Source organism: Egretta garzetta, unplaced genomic scaffold (assembly GCF_000687185.1).
Source record: "Egretta garzetta isolate BGI_Z169 unplaced genomic scaffold, ASM68718v1 scaffold1324, whole genome shotgun sequence".
NCBI lineage: Eukaryota > Metazoa > Chordata > Aves > Pelecaniformes > Ardeidae > Egretta > Egretta garzetta.
The window spans coordinates 31,955-53,899 of NW_009259480.1; the positions used below are offsets into that span (position 1 = coordinate 31,955).

General features: G+C 44.0%; 1 protein-coding gene across 1 annotated transcript in view; it reads left to right on the forward strand.

The window, feature by feature from the left end:
* Positions 1-13,238, forward strand: part of SYCP2L (synaptonemal complex protein 2 like) — a 26,649-nt gene extending 13,411 nt beyond the window's left edge. The window contains 16 exon segments of the mRNA XM_035892725.1: positions 213-261; positions 1,353-1,408; positions 2,018-2,072; positions 2,634-2,790; positions 3,887-3,936; positions 4,999-5,095; positions 5,559-5,650; positions 5,809-5,872; positions 7,575-7,706; positions 8,469-8,593; positions 9,235-9,263; positions 9,265-9,318; positions 10,520-10,619; positions 10,701-10,759; positions 11,243-11,312; positions 13,179-13,238. Of these exon segments, the coding sequence (XP_035748618.1) occupies positions 213-261; positions 1,353-1,408; positions 2,018-2,072; positions 2,634-2,790; positions 3,887-3,936; positions 4,999-5,095; positions 5,559-5,650; positions 5,809-5,872; positions 7,575-7,706; positions 8,469-8,593; positions 9,235-9,263; positions 9,265-9,318; positions 10,520-10,619; positions 10,701-10,759; positions 11,243-11,312; positions 13,179-13,238 (1,249 nt within the window).
* The last annotated feature ends 8,707 nt before the right edge of the window (positions 13,239-21,945 follow it).

Here is a 21,945-nt window from a genome sequence, read left to right on the forward strand (position 1 = left end):
TTCCTAAATAGGAAAGGGACGATTATTTTTTTAGAAGCTGAGAAAACAGCATTTTTAGGCATAGAAAGTATCTGAGTGTTAACCGCGTAACGGAGTTCACAGGGGAGGAGGGTGGAAAAAACCCGCATTATTTCCCCCCATATTCTTAGTGAAGTTCTATAGGGTGACTCTTCATGGTTATATGTTGCTGCCACATATATGTTGTCTTGCAGGATGGAAATTTACGACTTTGAAAACTCAGACTCTGCAAGTCATGAAAAGGTAACCTTAAGAGCTGCGCTAAGGTCCCAGCTCAGCTGCTAACAGAGAGTAGTGATTCGAAGCAGGGGATATCTCTTACTGCAGAAATGCAGTAAGGATGGACACGCTGTTATAGCAAAACAGACAACTGGGAATCTGAGGTTCCTGTACTTCTGTATGGTGCTATACGTGGAAATATTTTTTTGGGGTGGGGAGAGTGCCCATCACTTCTTGAATCTTGTGGTGGGTACTGTATAATAAACCCAACTGCAATAGGAATTTGGATTGTTGCTTGAGTGAGGCTGTGGGATATCTTTGCTATTGAAGGCCAACCTCTGTTTGCATTTTACTGACTATTGAAAGCAGACTACTGAGCATCCCTCACTTTGTACTCCTAGGCTAAACCAGAAGAGATCGAAATCCATTTTGAGCCACGCTTGGCATGTTGGGAATCCTTGGTTAAAGCTAGCCATTGTGAAACTTTTGTTGGAAATTCAGCTTGACTTATCTTTGCAGACTGTCAGAAAAAATTGAACAAAAACGAGTCACTCTGCTTTGAAACTTAGACCGGTGCGGGTTTTCCTAGGAAGCTGAAAACTTTTTCCTAGTGGCTTCTGTCAGGGTGGCTCCACCGTACAAACCCTTTGGCTTCCAGCCTCTTCCCTGGTGCAGGTGCTGTCACTGCTGCCTGTTAATTTGGAGGCCGTGGGTGCTTAACAGGACACCCCAAATTTCTGTTATAAATTGGACACTGTCCGGTCCTTGATACTGCCACTGGGTGTCAGCATAAAACCCTGCTTCATGGTGCCCTGCCCAAAGGATGTCCATATACCGTGTGCTGCATTTACAGCACGCAGGTGCTTAAAATGAGTGTTATTCCCAAAGCAAGGAACATAGAAAGTAACTCCATTTAAGATGACAAATGTTTGCCTGTTATAATTTATGACACTGTTTCAATCAACAAATCCTGCTTCATTAAAAAAGGTTGAATTTCCATGCCGGGCTCCTAATCCATTCCTCCTCTAGCCCTTTTGAGTCCTGATGCATTTTAATTTTGTAGGTTATTTTACAGTGTAATTAAACTTGAAGACAAATGCTTGCTTCTCTTTTAGGTCTCTGAAGCCAAAGGAAAGATTCTTGGCCATATAGTTTCTTCACAACATCAGAGGTATGGGATTATACATGCACCATTTATGAACCTTTTGCTCTGTGAAAGAAGAGTTGGCTGCCTTAGTTAAGCTATATTAAGTTGGGATCAAAAAGGCCGTGTGGTGTTTCTAATAAAATAGTTCCTTTCTTAGCTGCCACAGTATCTGTGGATGTTATCAGTACTAATATTTAAACAGTACCTGAGAGAGACAATAAAGACTCCTGCCCACTCTGATAATAATAAGACTTCAACTCTTAAACATCCCCCTTCCCTGATCATATGCCTAAATTACTGATTTAATTTTTGAAAAATGCTTAAACCCCTTGCCTTGCTTTGGCCACCTCCAGTTACAGAAAGCTGCCGGGGACTTGCCACCTCTAGACACGTTGCCCATATTTTTTTCTTTTAAAAGGTGCTAATTTCCAGGTATCCCTGGATTGCTACTTTCAGAACCCAACCAAAGAAGAAAAACTTGGCTAATGACTGCGCATTGACAGTTTGGTTCTCCTGCCGATCTCTTAAGGAGACCCCTGCCAGTGCTATTTGGCTGTGCCCCTTCTGCACTGCTGTGATCTGCTATTGCAGCGTCTGCTAGTCTAACTCTGGTCTTTATGGGTTACTTGGCAGGAGTTATGAAACAGGAAACAAGAACGAGGAATCAAACAAGCCTGAGAGAAGGACGGTAGGTTGTCTGTGCTTTTTCATCCCTGGAGCCTTCAATTGCTGTGTGTATCAACCTGTACGAATTGGTTGTGCCCTTAAAGAGGCTGAAGTTTAAGTCTTACCCAGTGTGGAGGTGGAGGAACACGAGCCTGGGAGCCTCAGACAGCCCACTTGTTGCTACCAAAAGTGGTGCTTCAGGTGCACCAGGACTGCTGGAGCAGTGCGCAAATGTCTGCATTCTTGCGGTGCTCCTCGCTGCACTTTAGGCATGTGGAGGCTTTCCTCCTTGCCAAGAGCTTTTTATCTGGATGCAGGAGGGAGGCAGAGATGAGGACGAAGGATCCTGCAAACCCCACAAGGCAAAGGGCAAGCACCTGCCTTTTGGTGTTTTTATATGGCCAGTTTTATGGTGAACTGCTGCGGTTCTGGCAGACTTCACAGCTTAAAGTACTTCAGGTATTGCACCGAGGGGAGGAAGAAATGGAGTAATTTGGTAGTAAATGAAGGGGAACAGCTGGGAGGCTTCTGGGTGGATGGAGGGAGCTGACTGAGCCCGACTCACTCTTAATAGTGTCTTTAGTCCAATTACAGGAAACATCTTTTCTCTGAAAGCAACAATGAAAATACAAGCACTGGTCAGAGTGAAAAAAGCTGGATCCTTGACTCTCAGAAACGGTCCTTGCCAAAACTTCTTGACTATTCCCGAAAAAGACCCAGGGTGAGAAGTAAATTAAAAGGTAAGCTTGGTTCCCTGTTGATACTTAGCTATGTGTGATGTACTGTGCTGCAGATAAGGAAATGGCTGATGAGAAGGGAGATTTGGCTGAGTCCTGAACCGAGTAGGAGAGAGCAAGCTTGAAGCTGGCAATGAGGGGTGCCCCGTGGAGGAGGTGCATCGTGCATCCTTGTGCTCAAAGAACCAAGCTCCTGTCCCCTTCCCTCCAGTGAATGAACTGAGGTTCAAATGTCCAGGCGGAAACTGGGCACCTAAATGCCTGTGTGGGTGCAGTCCTGTGTGTAACAGGACTGAAGAGCCCATGGGTGCTGACCTGATGGCTGTGTTGGGTTATCTTGAACGCAAGAGGAGGAAGATCTCTCTGGAGCTGCCATGCCTCCTCCCTACAACTTTCCCACCTCATCATTCCAGAAATACAGTTGACTTGGGGAATAAACCTTGAAAAACCACACAGTTTGCAGACCGTGGCACATTGCTTCACTATTTATATGCTGACAGGCCAATTGTCCTCAGAGTGATTTACAAAATCAGATGTGGTAATCTCTAATAGCATCCTCTGCTCAGGCCTGACCAACAGCAAACTGCCCCGCCTCTGTAGCCACGTTCCATGGCTGTGTGGGCTGCTGGGACCTCCAAATTCAAACTAAATTGCCCTGAAAGAGTTGGAATGTCTCTTTTGCTATCATGGAGGATGAGCCTTGCTCAGGTAGCTGTTGGTTTCTGTAGGGATGAAGAAGCAAAAGAAATTTGAAGGAGAAATTGTGCTTTATACTGTGTTTCTGTGGGAGGAGTAGTTCTCACTCCAGTGCCAGCCCATGCTCCCTGGCTGGGACTTGGGGACCATCAGACAAGCTGCTGAGCCTGCCCCTTTTTTGGCAACTGCTCTAGCTGCAGTGAGTTGTGTGTGTTTGCATCATTTAGAAACTCTGTTAGAAAGGGGTTTTGAAGCTTAACACAAATGTCGTGAAGTTTTGTCTTGTGAATCCTAGAAAGCCAAACTCAAACCTGGATTATTTAGCTGCAATGCAGATCTTACCTGGGTAAGGCAAGGCATGCAGTTACGTTGTCAGTAACCAGGTAAGCTTTTCTCCTTGCAGTGCTTCCAGTGTCTTCCCCAAGTAGCGGCAGTGACTACCAGACAAAGAAGGTGAGGAGGTGTCATGCTGAAGAGCCTCAGATTTAAGTACATTATGCATGCAAAACATGTACAAATGAGTAGGAATTAAATAAACTGCTGTTATCTTCTCAAATGTTCTGACGGGCAAATTTTCTTACTAAGTGTTGCTGAGACTGTGTTGGTCTACTGGAGGCTGGGGAAACAAAGAAGTCTTAGGAAAACGTGAAACTTCATGGAAACAACTGAGCCCTAAGCAAGATGGAAAATTGGGCAGAAATTGGTATGCCTGGTGTGATGCCTGCCTTGGCTGATGCAGGTGTCACTCCAACAGGATCGAGTCTGGCTCTAGGGGTATACCAAGAGCTAGAGCTAGAGCTGCCTATCCCAACACCAGCAGAAATCCCAGCTGGGTCCTACCAGGCTGTGTCCCCAGTGCTGTCCTCTGCCCTGTCCTGCCAGCTGGTGCCTTGGGAAAGCTCATGTTCTTCTCTATGTTTTGTGGGCAATTTTCAGGGCTTTTATTCCAAGTCCTGGTTAATGACTGTTCTCCACTTTCAGCTATAGCTCTGGTAAAACTAACTGTGGGGTTACTGATGAGGAAGTTAGTGGACCAGATGTATGTCAAGCAAAATAAAATACAGTTTAGCAATGTCAGACTTTTCCAGTGCCCAGCCCTTAAGTGCTGCATATCAAATGTTTTGGAAAGGTCCCCACAGAAATACAGAAAGTTTGGGAAAAAACTGTCCAGAACTGGTAGTTGCATTAAAAGCTTTTATTTTCCCCTGGAAACTTTTTCTTTTCTTTCTTGACTAAGATGCTTTGATTCGGCTTATGAAAAACTTCATCCACTATACAACTTCAGTGGCTAAAGTTCTCTAACTTGTGCATGCATTGAACTTCAGGGCACAGATCTCCTTCAGTGCTGGAGAGAGCTATCACTATGTTAGGCATATTTCAAGTGTATCTCTATTCTTAGTATGTTTAAAAAACAAGTCAAACAAATGAAACCCTCCCCCAAAAATCCCAACCCCAAACCCTACTTCTGTAGTAAAGTTTAAATAAAATACATGCTTAGACTTGGTTTTGTTTTAGCAGGGACCATCAAGGCAAAGAACTCAAAAGGAGATGCTAAGGAAAAAAAGCACATCCAGCTCCAAGGGAGATGATTTACCTACAGTGAATCATGCTGGTATTTCTGTTTTTTAATCTTCTCCAGTGCAGTAAAAAAGTTTTGATATGTGGGGGTGTGTGTTTTTTTGGTGTTGGTTTTTTTTTTTTTTTTTTTTTAATTTTGCCTTTTTCCTTCACATTTTCTTCATAAGCGTTCTGCCTTGTGGTATTTCTTGTAATGTCTATGAGGAATGGGTGTTGTTTGCAGATAAAATCTCTTGAGCAGAGAAAACATTAGCTGGGGCTAATGAGGTGTGAAGGAATGAACTTAACTGGCAGCCAGAAATAAAACAGCCTTTGGACTGTGTTTGAGCCACTGTCTGTTCCCTGTGTGAAGAGATAAAGGAGAGGGTGGTGGTGTTGTGGTTTTTTGTTTTTTGGTTTTTTTTTTTTTTTCCTGCATATGTCATTAAATTGAGGTTTCTAGTCAATACAGGATTCAACCTCCATTTCCTGTGTCGTTTGGCTGATCTCTCACGCAGATGACATGCTCTCAGATGAGCTGGAAGGGGGTCCACTGTCACCTGATGGGTCTGCCAAGGGCTGCTCCAGTGATGAGGAGAAGGCCACACAGGTGCAGTACGCAGCACTTAAACTCCTAATCTGCTGCCAGGCTACTTCTCATCTAAAACCAATGCATCGTGTTGCTTTGGTATGGCTAGACAAGTCCCTGGCAGCTTGTCCACAGTGCAGGATGGGTACCTTCTTACTTTGTTGTCCTTCTCTCCTTAGAAGTTTTTTGATGCATCTGGCGAATTATCAAGAGAAGAAGGAAGCTTTAAGCGGAAGGACTCAGGTTGGTCAGTCTTGATAACAAGAAAGAGCTGTTTAAAAAGTAGAAAGGGGTGTTGATCAAGTTGTCATTTTTCTTTCAAAGACAAGTAGGCACTGAGCTTTTTAATATTTGAAGGATACTTTTTGCATAAGAAATATCTTCCATTTCTCTATTTTGTGTAGCTTGACAGGCTATGGCAAGATGCTTTTATATACGTTCACAAACTCTTCAATCCTGTCCTTGATGAGAGGGGATCTACTGGTATAGCTATTAAGAGCTGGGGATTTGCAAACCCAGTGACCCAAGAGAACATATATGAAATAAGTAAAAGACGCCCGAAAAGTTATTTTTTAATGATTTGAAAGTGCAGTGCAACTTCATTTTAAAAAAAATAAGCACCTCTGAAAGCTGTTGACTTTCTTTATACCTAAGAATGTAGATGTAGACCACCATTATAAGAGTTTGGTAAATGGAGACTTGTATTAGTGCTGTAGCTTTTTTTTAGGTAAGTGACATTTAAGGACCTTTCTTTAATGAAACAGAACTTGCACAAACTAATTCAAAGCTGCAGCATAGTCTCTTTGTGATTGGAAACAACTGAACTTTGAGAGGGTTGAGCAGCAATGGGCTGTCTTCATCCTAATATTCCTGATGCTGATGTAGTTCTGAGCGAGACTGTCTTAAATTTATTGTTGTTGCTATGAGCCAAGTCACTGAAGCTTTGGTCTTGGGCAAGAGCATTCCTTGTCTTGTGAGCTGGCTATGTTCGTGTTCCCAATCTGTCTCTTATGTGTTCAGCATTTGCAGAACATACCTTTGTTGCACCAACTTTGCTGCTTAATTTTGGGGGAAGATAAGTGCTGAGGGCTTAATTTTTATTACTGTTTACAGTCTTACAGTGGGAGAGGAGTTGATTCCATGCCGAGGCAGAAGTAGTTCAGAAATTTCAGGTGTTGTCTGTGACCGCATTTGAATACTCATTCCGTGAACCCTAAATCTACTTCAGTGTGCTCCTCATGGTCTGACTGTCCCCTTTTCTCCTGGGTTCTACCACCTTCCTGCTTTCTGCCCTGTGGAGACTCCAGGGAGGTGGTTGGTCAAATGTAGACGCCTCGCTGAGCTCAGAAAAGTGGACAGTGAGACAAAGGGATTTTTTTTTTTTTTTGCATGTTTTGTTTAAAATATGGGCTGTAGCCTCTCTCACTGTGTTTCTAAGAGTTTTTCTGGGTTAAAAGTAATTGTATGGCAACTCCAGTGAAGCTGCAGAAAAGAAGGCCGTCATGGGTGTGAATAGTTTTCCTCTTTCCTATGTATTTATGCATTATTTTTTTTTTAAGCAGCAGCTGAAATTATCTCAGAAGCAAATGAGCATAAACAGGTTGTGAACTTGGGCTGGAAAAGAGAAGCAGCTGGGCAAGAGTTTTCTTTCAGGTTAGAATAGTGGGCCAAGAAATGAAGTTCTCAACTGGAAAGCTACCATCCCTCCATCTTATCTGCATAGCCCTAGGCAGTCTAGTTGCCCACTTTTGAGAGGGAAGAGACTTGCTGGTGAAGCCTTTCCTGTCTTTTAAGTGTGATGCCAGACCCTAAAATGAAGTTGCCAGCTTTTCTACAGGTTTAGTAATTCCAATGGTGGGTTTTGCTTGAGTAGCTGGTAGGTACTGCCACATACCTCATGCAAAAGAACAGGTCTGTTCTGAAACATCTTCTATTCTCTTTTTAGATATACTAAGCAGCACTGTTGTAAAAAAGCTTAAATTTTCCAGTTGGGAAACAAGTAATTTGTCCTCTGACAATTTCTATAAACCATGGAAACTTTTTGATTCAGTAGACAAGGAAATGGAGATCCAAACAGGTAAGATCAGATTGGCAATTAAGGTGAAGTGTTTGAGTGCTTTCAGCTTTTCTTTTTTTGGAGATAGAAATCATAGTCATGTAGAATCCTGAAGAGAGGTATCTGTAGGGAGGACATCTTCTCCAGAAGTCAAAATGTACCAGAAGGCATGTATTGCGACATTGCCATTGGATACCATGTAGGTAGAGGTGTGAATAAGGAAATTTGGCTTCCCTAACCATGGTCCACTTGGGAAGCCACTCAATGATGCCAGCACTTTCTAATCTTTCTGAATAGTGACTGTCCAGAGCTATTACAAAAAAAAACCCCAAAACCCAAACTGAAAAAAGCATGCAGATAATGGACAAAGTAACTGCAAAACACTTCTAACTCTGAACAGAAGGGGGTTAGCTTTTCCTCACAATGCATAAGTAGAAGACATGAAAACAGTGGACTGGCTTTATTTTTTTTTTTTTTTTTTTTTTTTCATTGTGCTGTGCTTTTGCTTCGTTATCTGTAAACACGTTGCCCTCTGTTTGGTTAGTATCGTGCTTCTTCTTCCATGCTCCTTTCTAACAAGTCTTTCTCGATGCCCACTTTTGAGAGGGAATGTTTTAAGGCAGTTTCCCTCCTGTTTGTGAGCTCTAGAAGAGCAAGGCTCAAATATGAACTCCCTGACAAATGTTGTTGTTCACATGAATGAAGAACCCTTCAGTAGCATGAGTGTTTATACTCCAATAAGCCCTCCAGCATGGTACTAACTGGGCATATGCTTTCTCCTAGGTCAGGAAATGGATGATGGTGTGGATGATTCATTTTCTTCCAAGATGCTGAGTGAAGACTTCAGTGATTCAGGGGTGATTACTGCATTTGAAAGCTTTATCGGCCAACTAAAGAAATTGTTCTGGGTAATGTGCGCTCTCTTAACATGTGCGCTGTGTGTGGCATTCTCTCATAGTAAAGGAAATTACTTTTTTATCACTAGAGGAGTTGGTGTGGTGTAAATATCCCATCTATATTTTGTGCCCAAGAGTAGATTTGTACTGGATCAGCACTTTGTCTTGTGCAACCATGATTTTTTTTTTTTTTTTTTTTTTGTTTGTGGTGGGTCTTCACACTAAATGTTTAGCACTAGTCCTTGAATCAAGGCTGGAGGTGGTTGCATTTACAAATCAGTTATGATTAAAAAGTATATAGTTTGCATTAATGCTGGTCTGAACTGATGCTAACAAAGACCTAGTTTTGTGCAGTTAATTCTGTTAGAGCATAGGTGAAGTTTGCTTCTTTCTTGGCTGGATAACGTGACTTTGACTTAAAGTCGCATAGGTTACATAGAGGTCTGGTGGTGGTTGAATGAAATTAGTTCATATTTGCAGTCCCCTGCCTACATGTCATCTCACTTTAGTTTAAATTTGACTTAAGATGGTTTCCACTGAGCTGAAAGGCAGCCTGCAGAGGGGTTTGCTTTCCAGGGAAAGGTTTTGTAAATGAGACTTCTAGGTTTTGGTTTGGGCCGTTGCCCATCCCTAATGGCATGCCCTGTGGTTAGTCCCGGTACAAAATGATGGAGACCAGTGCGCAGAACTACGGAGAAGAAGGTGTCTACCGTGCTGAACCAGATACACAAGTGCAGGTAAGCTGTCTGCTGTTGGCTGAAAACTGCTTCAGCTTTGTGTAAATTTTGATATGAAAAGAAACGCCTCTTCATAAATGAACCCGACAGTAAGCTACTGTGCTCATTATGGTTTGTTAAGGCAAAATAGCTTGTGTGTGTGTGTCTGTCTCTTTACCTTTTCTGTAAGAAGAGTTTCGGAAACATAGCTCCTGTACTTTATCCTGTAAGGGGAGAGTGGATGGATTAATTCATGCAAAGCAAGCTTGAGGTAGGAGCAGTTGATGAAGCAGTCCTTAGACTGTTTTCTGCTTGTCATCAGTGTTCACAAACATCTTTAAAAACCATCTTGCTATACTTAGTAGATTCTGTTACTACATGTTTTAATCAGAGTTTGGCTTCTTTCTTTACTTAATGAAATGGGGGAGAGGAAAAGTAAGGGGTCTGTTTATAGATCCATTTCTGTAGGTTGTTTCCAGGTGCATGAAACAAATGCCAGATAGTGGACTTTACAGGCACTCACCAGATAGGGCTTTAAGCAGGTAATTTTGCTTTATGGGTTGTCTCATTTCTTAGATAGGAGCTAAATAAAAAAATAAATTATAATAGTTATGGATTTGTTATAAGCAAATGGTGGTACTAAGTAACCTGGAGCCACCCAGTGCCACAGGATAGTGGGGACAGAGCTGTGCCAAATCTGTCCTACCCCAGAAGGGTAGTTTCTAAACTCACCATCAGATGATGGCTTGGCATCCCACTGCCAGAGGAAAGGTGGCAATCCCAAGCAAATAAGGGTGTTGCTGCTTAAGCTTTAGAAATTCCTGGCATCCTCTGGCAACACCATATATGTGTATCAAACCCATGGTAGGAAAACCCATCAGAGGTTATTTGTGCTAAGATGCTCTCTTCAGCTTGGGAAAGCTCTGCTGAAATCCCTGGAGGCTGGGAGAGTATGCAGGACAAGTACTGCACTGGGAACCCTGGTGTACGCTCTGTCCTGGGCCTCTGTTACTGGCTGCTATTTGAGACAGGTATTTAGCTAAACTCATCTTCAGTTTGACCTGGTACAGCTATTCACATGCTCTGTGACGTGCCTGAGAGCAAAATTGTCCTGTGTAGTTCATCAAGGATGTTTGCTTCTGGTGCTGAAGAGGTTGTCATCTGCCTTGTGCTACTTACTGTGTGTTAAAGTGTCAAACTTGTTTCTGTTCTCCACCACTAGACTGAGTAGGCTGGAGACCTTCCAGAAGATTGTTGTTGAAGAGCTTGCCAGTCTTGAGAAGGAAACTCAAATCTTGGCAAACATGGAGAAGGATGCAGTGGTGTGTACGACTTCTAGTGTGCCAGCCTGCAGAGGTACCCCTTCCCAAGTAATGGGGGTTTTCTTTTGGGGCTCTTTTTAGGACTTCTGGAATGCACAGTTGCTCAAACTGAATTCTTTCTGCAACCAGCAAAAGCAAAGGTATGACTCTACGAGCTGTCCTGCGTGCTCACAAGTCCTCTGATGGTTGAAGAGGGCACTAGTTAGGCTGGTTGTATCCTTGCTGGTATATCGGGAAGTATTCTGAACCCAGTATGGCATCTCCACTTGGTGTCCACTGATGGACCCTTTGCAGCCTTGTGAGGGTTTTGAATTGGCAGTAGGGTGCAAATGAGGGACTCTCTGCATGGGAAGTTGTTCAGGACAGGTGCGTACCTCGACAGACCTGTACCAGGTTCTGGAACAAGGTGCACCTTCTGATCACACCTCTATCTAGGGGTTAGAGGAGGTGGAGGGAGGTGATAATTTCCTATACAAAAGATACTGTTGGTGCAAATGCTGGGCAAAAAGCTGCAAAAGACGGGATCCTCGGGTTCACTTTTATTTGTAAATCTCTCTGTTCAAGTTTCATCAGCAATTACTAATGCTTCACAGACAAACTAGCCAAGCTCACTTTTCTTCCAGAATTCAGTCTGTTGACTCTGCCCTGGGTGAAACAGCAAAGAGTTTTGCCGACTCTATCCAGAATACAACGGTACGTGCAGTACGTGAGCAGCTCTCTACAGGTGGTGGACTCCGAGCTGTGGCCTGACTAATAAGTGTTGGAAGTGAGAAAATGAAACAGGAGTTCTGGAAGGGAAAACCTTTGGTTAGCTGATCTGTGGGGTTAGTTCTTTGTGGGACCCCCAGTCCTGATGCATAGAAAGCATCAAGAGAGCAGTGTTGTTCCTGCTAGGAACTAGGGAAGGTGGTCAAAGAGCACTTGCCTAAGGGAGAAGGTAAGGACGAGGACCATCAGGTAGTGATGCGTCTCCTGGGTTCATATCTCAGGGTTTCCTTCATCCTGAGGCTGGTTTCTCTGTAGTTAGTGACCCTTAATGCAGTTCTCTTGTGTCACTTTGTCCCACTTGCCCTTGGAGATGTGCATTGGTGACATCCTGTGGCTAGGAGCTCTGCAGCCTAACAACACCTCGCATGCTTTCTCTTGCCTGCTTTTTGGGTCTGGCAACATCTAGCCTTGACACCTTCAAGTTTGACTTCTAAAAAACTAATTTATTCATTCACCTAGTATCCCAGTTAAATATTCTGTTTAAGTTCTTAAACTCTTCAGAGTCTAATCAGTAACTGATGCCCTTGTTTTAATTTGTAGATTAAGCCGAATACTCTGTTAACTTTGATACAATGCTTAGTTTCCATCTTGTCCACCCCATTGCAGGTGCATGCATTTTTGCTGCTGCTGCTATTCTAGCTCTTATGCGGAGACCTGATGGCTTTGGGGGTTTAGCGTTCCTGCAGTAAGACTGATGGATTACTATGAGGTGTGCGATGCCATGTGTCTGCACTGCACACAGCTGAAGAAAGCTCCCTGTGTTGAAGGAACAGCCATGCCTATCATCACTACAGTAGAGTGGGTCTGGGGTTGTAGAAAAGATGCTGAAAATCAAGAGTGGGTTTCTTTTGGCTGTTAAAACTGGAATCCTGAGCTGTTCCACAGGGAGAAGTTTCCATTATAAGCACTGAGTTGCTTAGGGACACAGGACTTTCCTTTACCAGAGGTGCTCCTGATGAAGGACTGGGTGGGAGTGTCAATCTGCTTGAGGGTAGGAAGGCTCTGCAGAGGGACCTGGACAAGCTCATTGACAGTCCGAGGCCAACTGTATGAGGTTTAACATGGCCAAATGCCCGGTCCTGCACTTGGGTCACAACAACCCCATGCAGCGCTACAGGCTTGGGGAAGGATGGCTGGAAAGCTGCCCACCAGAAAAGGACCTGGGGGTGTTGGTGGACAGCCAACTGAATATGAGCCAGCAGTGTGCCCAGGTGGCCAAGAAGGCCAATGGTATCCTGGCTTGTATCTGGAATAGTGTGGCCAGCAGGAGCAGGGGAGTGATCGTGCCCCTGTACTCAGCACTGGTGAGGCCGCACCTTGAATACTGTGTTCAGTTTTCAGCCCCTCAGTACAGGAAAGACGCTGAGGTGCTGGAATATGTCGAGAGGAGAGCAACAAAGCTGGTGAGGGGTCTGTAGCACAAGTCTTCTGAGGAACGGCTAAGGGAACTGGGGTTTTTCAGCCGACGCGTAGACATGGTGCTTGGGGACATGGTGTAGTGGTGGACTTGTCAGTGTTAGGTTAATGGTTCGACTTGATGATCTTAAAGGTCTTTTCCAACCTAAATGATTCTATGAAGGACATCTTTAAAGAGGGGTAAGGCTGTGGAAGGAGCAATCGTATCATGGGAGCTGCTTGTCCTGCCGCACCTTGTTCCAGGGTGGGTGCTTGAGAATTACAAGCTGAATCTAAATGTGCTTCTAGGATCCCTACAGTTTTCTTACATAATATAAGAGTTTATACAAACTTTTGAAGTGTTTTTCATTATCTTTTTTTTTTCCTTCCCTGCAGTATGAACAACCAAAGAAGAAAGCAGTAGAAAACGACGTGTTCATTGTTCCTTCTGACTAGCAAATGCCTGAATTATTTAGAGCTCTTTACATTTGAGCACCTTATGGAGCGTAAAGAAGATGGTCCTGTGAAGGATGTTAATCTATTTTAAATGCAAAGAAAAAAAGGGGGAGGAAAAGAATGTTTATATTGAGCCTTTTTTTGTTTAAAAAGAATATTCACTGCAGAGTGGTCTGGTTTTGACCCCTGTGTTGATAACATCAATTTTTTTCTACAAAATTGCAAGATGGGTCCATTAAATATCAAAGAAACAGAAAATGAACTATATATCCTGATTTAGCCACCAAACTGATGCATATAGTGGTTTTCTCTGAGTGTTCTGCTAATACCTTTATCAAATGTAAAAGCATTTAATGATTGATTCTGAGTAAAATATTGTTTGCGTAGGGGTAACCATCTCCTCATTTCTTTTGGATTCATGCCCTGTGCATGCCTGTGGAAAGGTACTCCAGCATCCTGTATACCCTGCATGGGGTGTGTTAGGGGTAGCCTTTCTCGTGTGTATCCAGGACTGTGAGAGCTGCTGGATTGAAACCAGAGCCATTCGATTCTGGGCTGCAGAGATAAAAGCACAGAGGGATGTACTGGGATATTGGCCAGATGCCTGATGGTGAACTGGAGACTCTGGAGGGCAAGAAACTCAGAGCATTGCAGAGAAAATGGCAAGTGAAGCTGGAGAAATTATTTTTAAAACCAGTGACTATTGGTTTCCAGGAGACTTCAAAGTACAGTGAACAATGTTAGAATTAGATAAAGTAGCATCAAAGGTCTCTTGAAAGCGAGTAGCTGATAAACCGTGCTATTTAACATCATCTGCTTCGACAGAGTCCCCTAAGTCACGGTTGCTCTTCACAAACTGCCTTTAATGCTGTGGAAGACTTCACACGTGCTAGTGCATCTTAATGAATTTGTGGGAACGTGGCATGTTTCCAAGCTCTGTCTTTCTATCTACTTATGAAACTGGCCTCAGATTGCTGTGGGGGTTGGAGTGGAGGGAATCATTTCCTGCACAGAATGTACCTTCATGACAAAAGCCCACTTCTGCCAGGGGTTGTTTCACTGCTGAACTTCTTTCAGGGGCTGAAACTGTTCCTTCTTGAGAAGATCGTGCCAGGTAGCGCAACAGGGAGAAGCTGCTGTTGCCATCACATAATCGGTTTCAGGAGATGACACTTACTCCTTTAGCTTAAGTAGCCCTGACTGGAGGTGGCATGAGTCAGGACTCCACTTTCATCCATATCAAGAAGTCGTTAGTTCTTTCCTTCTGGGCTGGTTTAAGAGAAAAGACTGCCCTTCCCAAAGCTCCAGATCTGCTAGTCTGGTCTCTCCTATTCGCAGTGTGAAGGGCTGAAGCTGCAATTTCTCATCTGCTACCTTGCACTTACTTCTTGAGGGCTGGCCCTGGTGATCTGACTACACAGCATCCTCCTGCTGCTCTTCGGTGTCTTTCCAGCTGCTGTTTGAATCCAGTCTCTCAAAGCACTTGAGCAAAGTGTCTTTTGGGAGATGAAGCTGTAACCTCTGTGAGCAGCTCTGCTTGTGCCTGCTAAAGCTGTTTAGTTTTGCAGCCCAGTACCACTGGTGTGGTGGTATGATGTGGTTGCACCAGCAGCGTCATTAACCAAAATGGGCTTTAAGATACCAGCCTGAGTGACCTGAGCATCCCTTGCATCCCTTCCTATTGCCTGGCTGTACCAGGTCCAAAATAGAAAACCAGCTGGGGCTTTTACTACCTGAGTGGCAGTGCCAAGGTGCTGGGCCTAGGAGCATGGTAAGGGCTTGAATTGCCCTGTTGCTTGTTATCATAAGCTGGAGTTCATGGTAGTGAATATAGAGGGACGCTTTGAGCAATGTTTCTCTCAGTCCGAAGTACCAAGGTGAGCCTTCTAGTAGTTCCTGGGTAAATGCCGACATCCCATGGTTTTATTCCCCAGGACCTGGCCAAACATGATGGATGCAACCAGGCCTAACAAGGTGCTTGATGTGAAGGAGACCTAAGAATTGAGAGGAGATTTCCACGCTACGGCTGCTCTTGTATACTGAATTCTGCAAAGCCACAGAAACAGCGTCGCTAACCTGCATCCCTGGGGCATGTGTCCTCTCCTTCGGGATGGACATTGCCTTGGCTGGTTTAGGCTTGCTCACCTGCATCTCTGAGGAGCTTACTGCCTGAAGGGAATGTTTGAAATAGGAAGAGGGTGAGATGTGATGGTTGCCCTGTCTTTTTTTTTTTTTTTAATTTTTAAATTTTTTTTCCAACTCTGACAATAATGGTTGATCTAGAAGAGGGTGAGATGTGATGGTTGTCCTGTCTTTTTTTTTTTAATTTTTAATTTTTTTTTCCAACTCTGACAATAATGGTTGATCTTTCATTTCATTTCTGAGGTGGTGTTTGATGGCTTCTTTGCTCTCTTAGAGCTGTTAAGCATTTAAGCTTTGTCAGCACAATGCGTATATGTGTAGCAAGTGTTGTTTCTGTATGTTTCCCCACCCTTCATGTGTGTTGGCAGAATGCCCTCGTGGTGTCTCCTGTGACTGTAACAAATTTAGGAATGCTTTTCATCCAAGTGTCTTTGCTAGATGAATTACAGAAACAAGATCGATGCACAATGTGTACTGTTGAAATCCTGTGTAACCTGTCACTATAAAGCCTGGAAGGTGGGTGTTGAGCACTTCAGAGGGCATGGGTAAAGGAGAAATCAGGATCTCTTATTAAAATTTATCATAATGTCATTGCACCTACACTTGCTTTTAACTGTTTTATTGGAAAAGTCTGAACCTAAAAGGCTGCTTTTATTGATAGCTATGGGAGAGCAGAAAGGGATGCCATACAGCTTAGATGTCTCTTACCCCTGCACTTCTTTCTCTACCCCTTTATAAAAAAGCTTTACCTATTGAGAAGCTCAGTGAGTTCTGGCTTGGTAACCTGTGAACTGCCCAAGCTGGGAGGACCATGCTGGAAGTTTTGGTCAGTCTTAACGGTCTTTCCATCTGTAGTCAGTAGCAGTTGTGTTTGGAGCCAGAATCTGGGGCGGGAATGACTTTTTCTGAGGTTGGTCAGCCCATCTCATATGCTTCCTACACTGTTGGGTCAGTTCAGCATGTTTGAGCTGAAATTCCCTGAAGGTCTTAAGTCTATTTGGCTTCTTCAGATGATTATCTTGGCAGCACAGACCTGTAACTGGGTTACCCTAACATTTATTTTTGGAAGGTCAGTAGTTGACCTTGGCAGGTTTCCTTTGGCTGCTCACTTACACTCTTTTAAGTGTTATTTATCCACCTATTTAGCTTATTTTTTTTTCCTTTCAGTGTAAACAGATTTCAACAGACTTTCAACCTCTTCTTCTGAGCCAAAACAAAGATGATGTGGGTGCTAAAGTACAAAACCCATGCATCAGTACCCAGAAAAAGAAACAGGAAATAAAAAGTGCAGGTTAAGGACAACTGCTTAATGCATTTTAAGCTCTTAACCAGTTTAGTATTAAACCTTGTTACAACCCCTGCTATCTTTTTGCCGGATGTCTTTCAGGGGATGATGCTGTGCCAAGTGCTTGTTTACCTACACGTTCTGTATCAATGCAATGGTCCATCCAAGGTCTAGAGGGCTGCTGTTACCCAGTGACAAGGCTACACGGTGCCAGCAAAAGGGGTGTCCCCTGTGGCTGGAAAGGGGCAGAGTGACCAGAGGAACTGTGTGTTTGTGTTTGCCCTGGTCTGTGGTCGGCTCGCCCTGCTCCCGGTAAGGTGTGCCGATGTGGGCTGGAGCGCGCTGGGAGAGGTCCCGCTTCTGCAAGTGGTAGGGCTGTGTCTAAAAGAATGGTGCACTGGAAAATAGACATGTTTCCAGGAACAGTTGAGAGCTGTTATATATCGGAAACAAACACAGCAATAGAGCCTTTCCTGGTCATATATTACAGGGTGGGTTTTGTTTATTGTGAGCAAGAGTTGAGAAAGCATTACTTAGAGCCAGACTGTGAGAGAAGCCCTGTAAAGCTGAGCCCTGGTGTGCATCAGCAGCCTGAGTTCTCTCCTGTAATTCCAGTGTTCCTGGAAGTGCCTTAGTAAAGCTCATTCCTTCTTCTTCGTTCCTTGGAAGGCTACTAATATCCAAACCCAGTGAATCAAACTCAATAGCTTTCTCTCTTTTGCTCTACTTCCCTGTCCTCCCCCCCACACCTTCTAGTGAGCCCAAACCAGCAGGGTCGAGTGTTTGCACATTTCCCCCCATTTGTATTTTCAATGTGGAAGAAATTATATTTTTGAGATTGTTTTCAGCTCGGACCTGATGATAGAAAAACAAGAGGAGAGACAATGGAGGAATTAATCTGAGAATTAAAGGGTAACCTGGTAGGTAAATACAAGCTTTGAACAAGCAAGTTATTGCAACCTTCACTTTGTTCATAAAACCAAGTTTTTACAGGTAGTGGGGCTGTGTATGGAGAGCTAGGAGTTCCCAGCTACAGTACTCTGTGATAGGAAAAAAGTGTTAATTGGCTTGGTAGTTTGGTCTGGTTTAAAATCAAGTCAGAAGAGATGTCATGTGTATGGCATTTCAATGGGCATCACATCTAAATCTAGAAACTGCAAACCGGTCAGAGGTGGAGGTATTAGTTAAACATAACTCCCCCAAACTCCAGTATCTTCTTGGAGAATAGCCCTTGTTCTTGACAGTCATGACTCCTTGTAGTGACAACTAGTTAGGCATTGGACTGCAGAGTGATTCTGCTTGTGCCTCGGCTTCTGATATTGCAGTCTTTACAAAGCTGCTGAGTCAGCCTGACTCACCTGAAGGAGCGAATAGTCTTACCTTGGAGCCAAGTACAGTGCCAGAGATATTTTGTGATGAGTATCTTATTTCAGAGTAAATGAATTGGAAGTATTTTTGAATCTTGTCCTGGTGCATATTTGGCTGCCTTAACCTTCATTTGCAAAGGTAGGAAGTGCTGCTGGGCTTGTGTTTCGTGCTGGATATTTGTGGCTGAAGGAAGCTTAAAGCACCAATGGGGCCAATGTCTTGTGGCTGTTCCCTTCTGCTTGCTTTGATTTTTCCTCCAGAAATTCAGATATAAAGGTGGGGTCAGCCAAATTCAAGGAAACTCTTGCAAATGGAGAAGTTGCTTGTGTACCTCGTACAGGTACCTAATCTCCTTTAAAGTATTTGTAGGAAAAATACTGATTTGACTGACTGGCTTGTTTTGGACTAGAGTAGATTTCAGTACTTGTCGCCAACACCGTTCACAAGCAACAGAAACTTAGGAAAAAAAATTGTAGGAAACTGTTAGGGAGATCATGTGTGACCTTAGAAGTGCTGCAGGGCACCTCGGTGCAGTATCTGGTCCCTTCACCAATCCATGACCTCTGCTTGGCCCCTACTGACACCTAACCAAGGGACTTACTTACCTGAGAGTCTTTAGGCTTGCCGTGGGTATGAGTGCCTTTCCTAGGCTTGGGGGCTCCGTAGGACAGAGGTGCTGCTGGCAGCATCAAGCTCTTGTTGCGTCCATTCAGAGGAAAAGCAATGCCCCAAAAGCACATTAGAAAGGTGATTGGTACTGCCCTTGTGCTTGGAGTGTTGCCAGTAGATGAGCTTGGTAAAACATGATGTTGCGTTTTTTCCATACAACAAATGTTCCTTAGTGAAGGCAGGCACTGGTCAGTTGTGATTTTGCCTGTTGGACTGGATGAGGAGCTTCCTCCTCTCCCATTCCCCTGGAGTGGTTCCAGCATGCTACCAAGTGAAAATAGGCCTCACAAACTTCATTTTCAGCTGATAGAATGTGGAATTTCCTTCTAAACTCTTTAAGGACTAGCAATCCTTGCAAAGAAGTCAAATACAGAGAGGCTGCTGCTTGCCATGAATATAGCTTGAAATGCCCCATGAACACGTATCTGTCAGAATCCCTTCTCAGCCTGTATGTTGGTAGGAGCCACTTTCAAACTGGATCCTCTTTGCTATCGTCAGCTGTTACAGCTCTTACCTCCTTCAAAAAATAACACCAACTTCTTCCATCCATGGTGCTAGACGCCATCTCTGCGCGGTTACACCCAGTACAGGGCTTTACAGCAGCACTCAGAACTGCTGTAACTAAGTTTGAGATTGTTTTTTACGAGGGTTTGACAGCGAGAGAAGCAATGGACTCACTGCCCATTTGAGAGTGAGCATGGTAATCACAGAGCATCTCTGCTTTAATGTTATCTGTTTCAGTATCTTAATGCTTCCCGGGTTTCACTTAGTGGCTGGAGCCAGGTGTCAAGGATTCCCTTGTGTGCAGTCTCTGCACTTGATGGACTGGAAGCTATTGGCAAGCTGAACAGTTCAATCCAGAGACGCTTTTCCAGTAGGATTCTCATCGTGAAGGGGAAGGTTGCTGTTTGATGCTCTTATTTCCCTTGCTGCCCCATGTGGTGTGCAGAGAAACCCGATTTCCATTCTCTTCTTTGGTGAAACAAGCTAAACCCTCTCTCTCTCATCTTTCAGGAGATAAATATCAATTAAAAGCCTCTTATAGCTGCCAAGCCTGTGCAGGATTTGCTCTAAATACACATGCTTCTTTCTAGGCTGTGTTGACTGCTGATTTATTTACTTACTTTTGTCAGGTAGAACTCCCAAATGGGATATTTTAAAGCCTTTATAGAGCAGAAACAGCAGGCACAAGAAGCTGCATTGCCAGTAAGGAAGTCTGGAATGATTGAGAGGATTCCTAATTTTGGCAAATAATGGCTAAACGAGGGCACTCGCCCCAGCTAGGTATGTTTGGGTGGAGAGCTGATGTTCTGTAAATTGTATCTCCACCACGTCTCACCTGCAGTGCTTCAGTTACGCTTCACTGTGCCCCAACCTAGAGATGTTTTTGGTGTTGTGTGTGAGGCACTGCAGAGTGTATTAAATGAAATATGAATATGCTTCACTGTGCCCTTGTGCTGTCATGCACAGCACAACCTAGAGATGTTTTTGGTGTTGTGTGTGGGGCACTGCAGAGTGTATTAAATGAAATATGAATAACAACTGGGAATGAAACTCTGTTGAACTAATGAGTGGGTTGCAATGGTCTTCCTTCCATGCAGTATTTGGAAATTTTCCTTTGTCAAAGTCAAGACTACACTTTTTGCCCATTTATCATGGATAAATCGAAAGGATCTCACCAGCCTAAACCTGCAAGGCAAGAGAGCCTGGGAGCAAGGGAGGCAGCAGAACCACACAGGATAATTTTAACAAGTCCGTTTGGGCTGAAGTTTGGGCTGAAAGCATTTTTCTCTCTGCTGGAAAAGGCAAACTTAGTATGAGGTACTCGCATCGTCTGCTTCAAGCATCTGAAATAAAACCCAGGAGTAAAGGTGGGAGCCCAGGTTGCCTGTAGAGCCACTGTTAAGAAGCAGGACTGCCTGGGAGGAGGGACAGGGATGTTCAGTCCACCAGAGGAAGGTATCTCAAGTAGAAAGTGTAAACGTGCTGCGTCTGTACACTGTAGAAAACTGTTTCCTATCAACCTGATTTGTGTGTGTGTGCATGGCATGCAGAAGCACCGCCTGCCCAGTCAATGAGGAGGGCAGCGCGCAGCCAACGGCTGTACAAACAGCCCAGGGGAGCTTTACATCGGTGTGGGTGGAGTTGGTGTGTAAAGTTGTTTCTCAGACCGAGGTGAATGTCCCAAGAGCTCTCTGGAAATGTTTCACAGAAAAAGTAGTCTCAGCCCCTTCCAAGCAATTTGATGCCTTAAATAAAGGGGATCGGAGACAGCCTGATAGTAAAATTTGTTTATTTACAGTGTTATGTATTACAGGAAAATCAGTTTAAAAAGTCAATGCTTCTCTTTCTTCGAAGTTGCAGCATTTTGAAGATGTTAAGACAGATCTGAAGAATTTAAAACATACCTGATTCCAGCCTTCCTGGCCAGTCTGGATCTGCAAGGTGAGACCATCTTGGTTGTTTCCCTACCCCATCCCCCCAGCCCTTTGAGTTTCAAGTAAGGCATTTATTTCTTTCCTTTTCTTTTGAATGAGGTTTCAACAAAACAAAAGACAATATCTGTGGGTTTGGTTGCCATAGTAAACTTTAACACCTAGCATGCTGACATTGTCCACCTTGATAGTCAAATGCATGCTTTGCCATCAAAAGGTTATGGGCTCCGCTCAGCCTAAAATCCACGCTGGGCCACGCAGCCGTTTTGTTGCCTGCCTTAGATGAATGGTTCAGCTCGTGGCCTTGTGTGCTATCTTGTCAAAAGTGCTTGAATATTGCAGTTATTTTGGTTCATGATGATGCAATTTAGCAGCCTGGCTGCTCAAATGTACTGCCTGCGCTGCAGCATTGCAGGGGGACTTTGGTTTTCTGCTGGAGCAGAAAGGTTTTGTCCACGTTGTAATGGAGCAGGAACTGGCTGGAGGCAGATGGGATCCAATGGGACTTTCAAGTGCAAATTTAAACTGAGCTCTGACCTGAGACAGCCTTCTCCATGCCACTCTCTCCTCCTGCTTTTGCTGGACAATGCCATCTGTTCTTCCCCTGTCCTGTACCACTTCCTCAGCCCCTTCCCTTCCTATCCAAGAGATTTTGAAGTGGCCTAAATGCGAAAAGGATGAGGGCAGATCCCCAGAGCTAATATTGGGTATTCTTCATTTCTAAGGGGGAGGTAAATGCAGCTAACTGAAGCAGAGAAGATGGTGACTGAGTATGTTCAGACACCCCGTTACAGCTGCAGACAGAAAA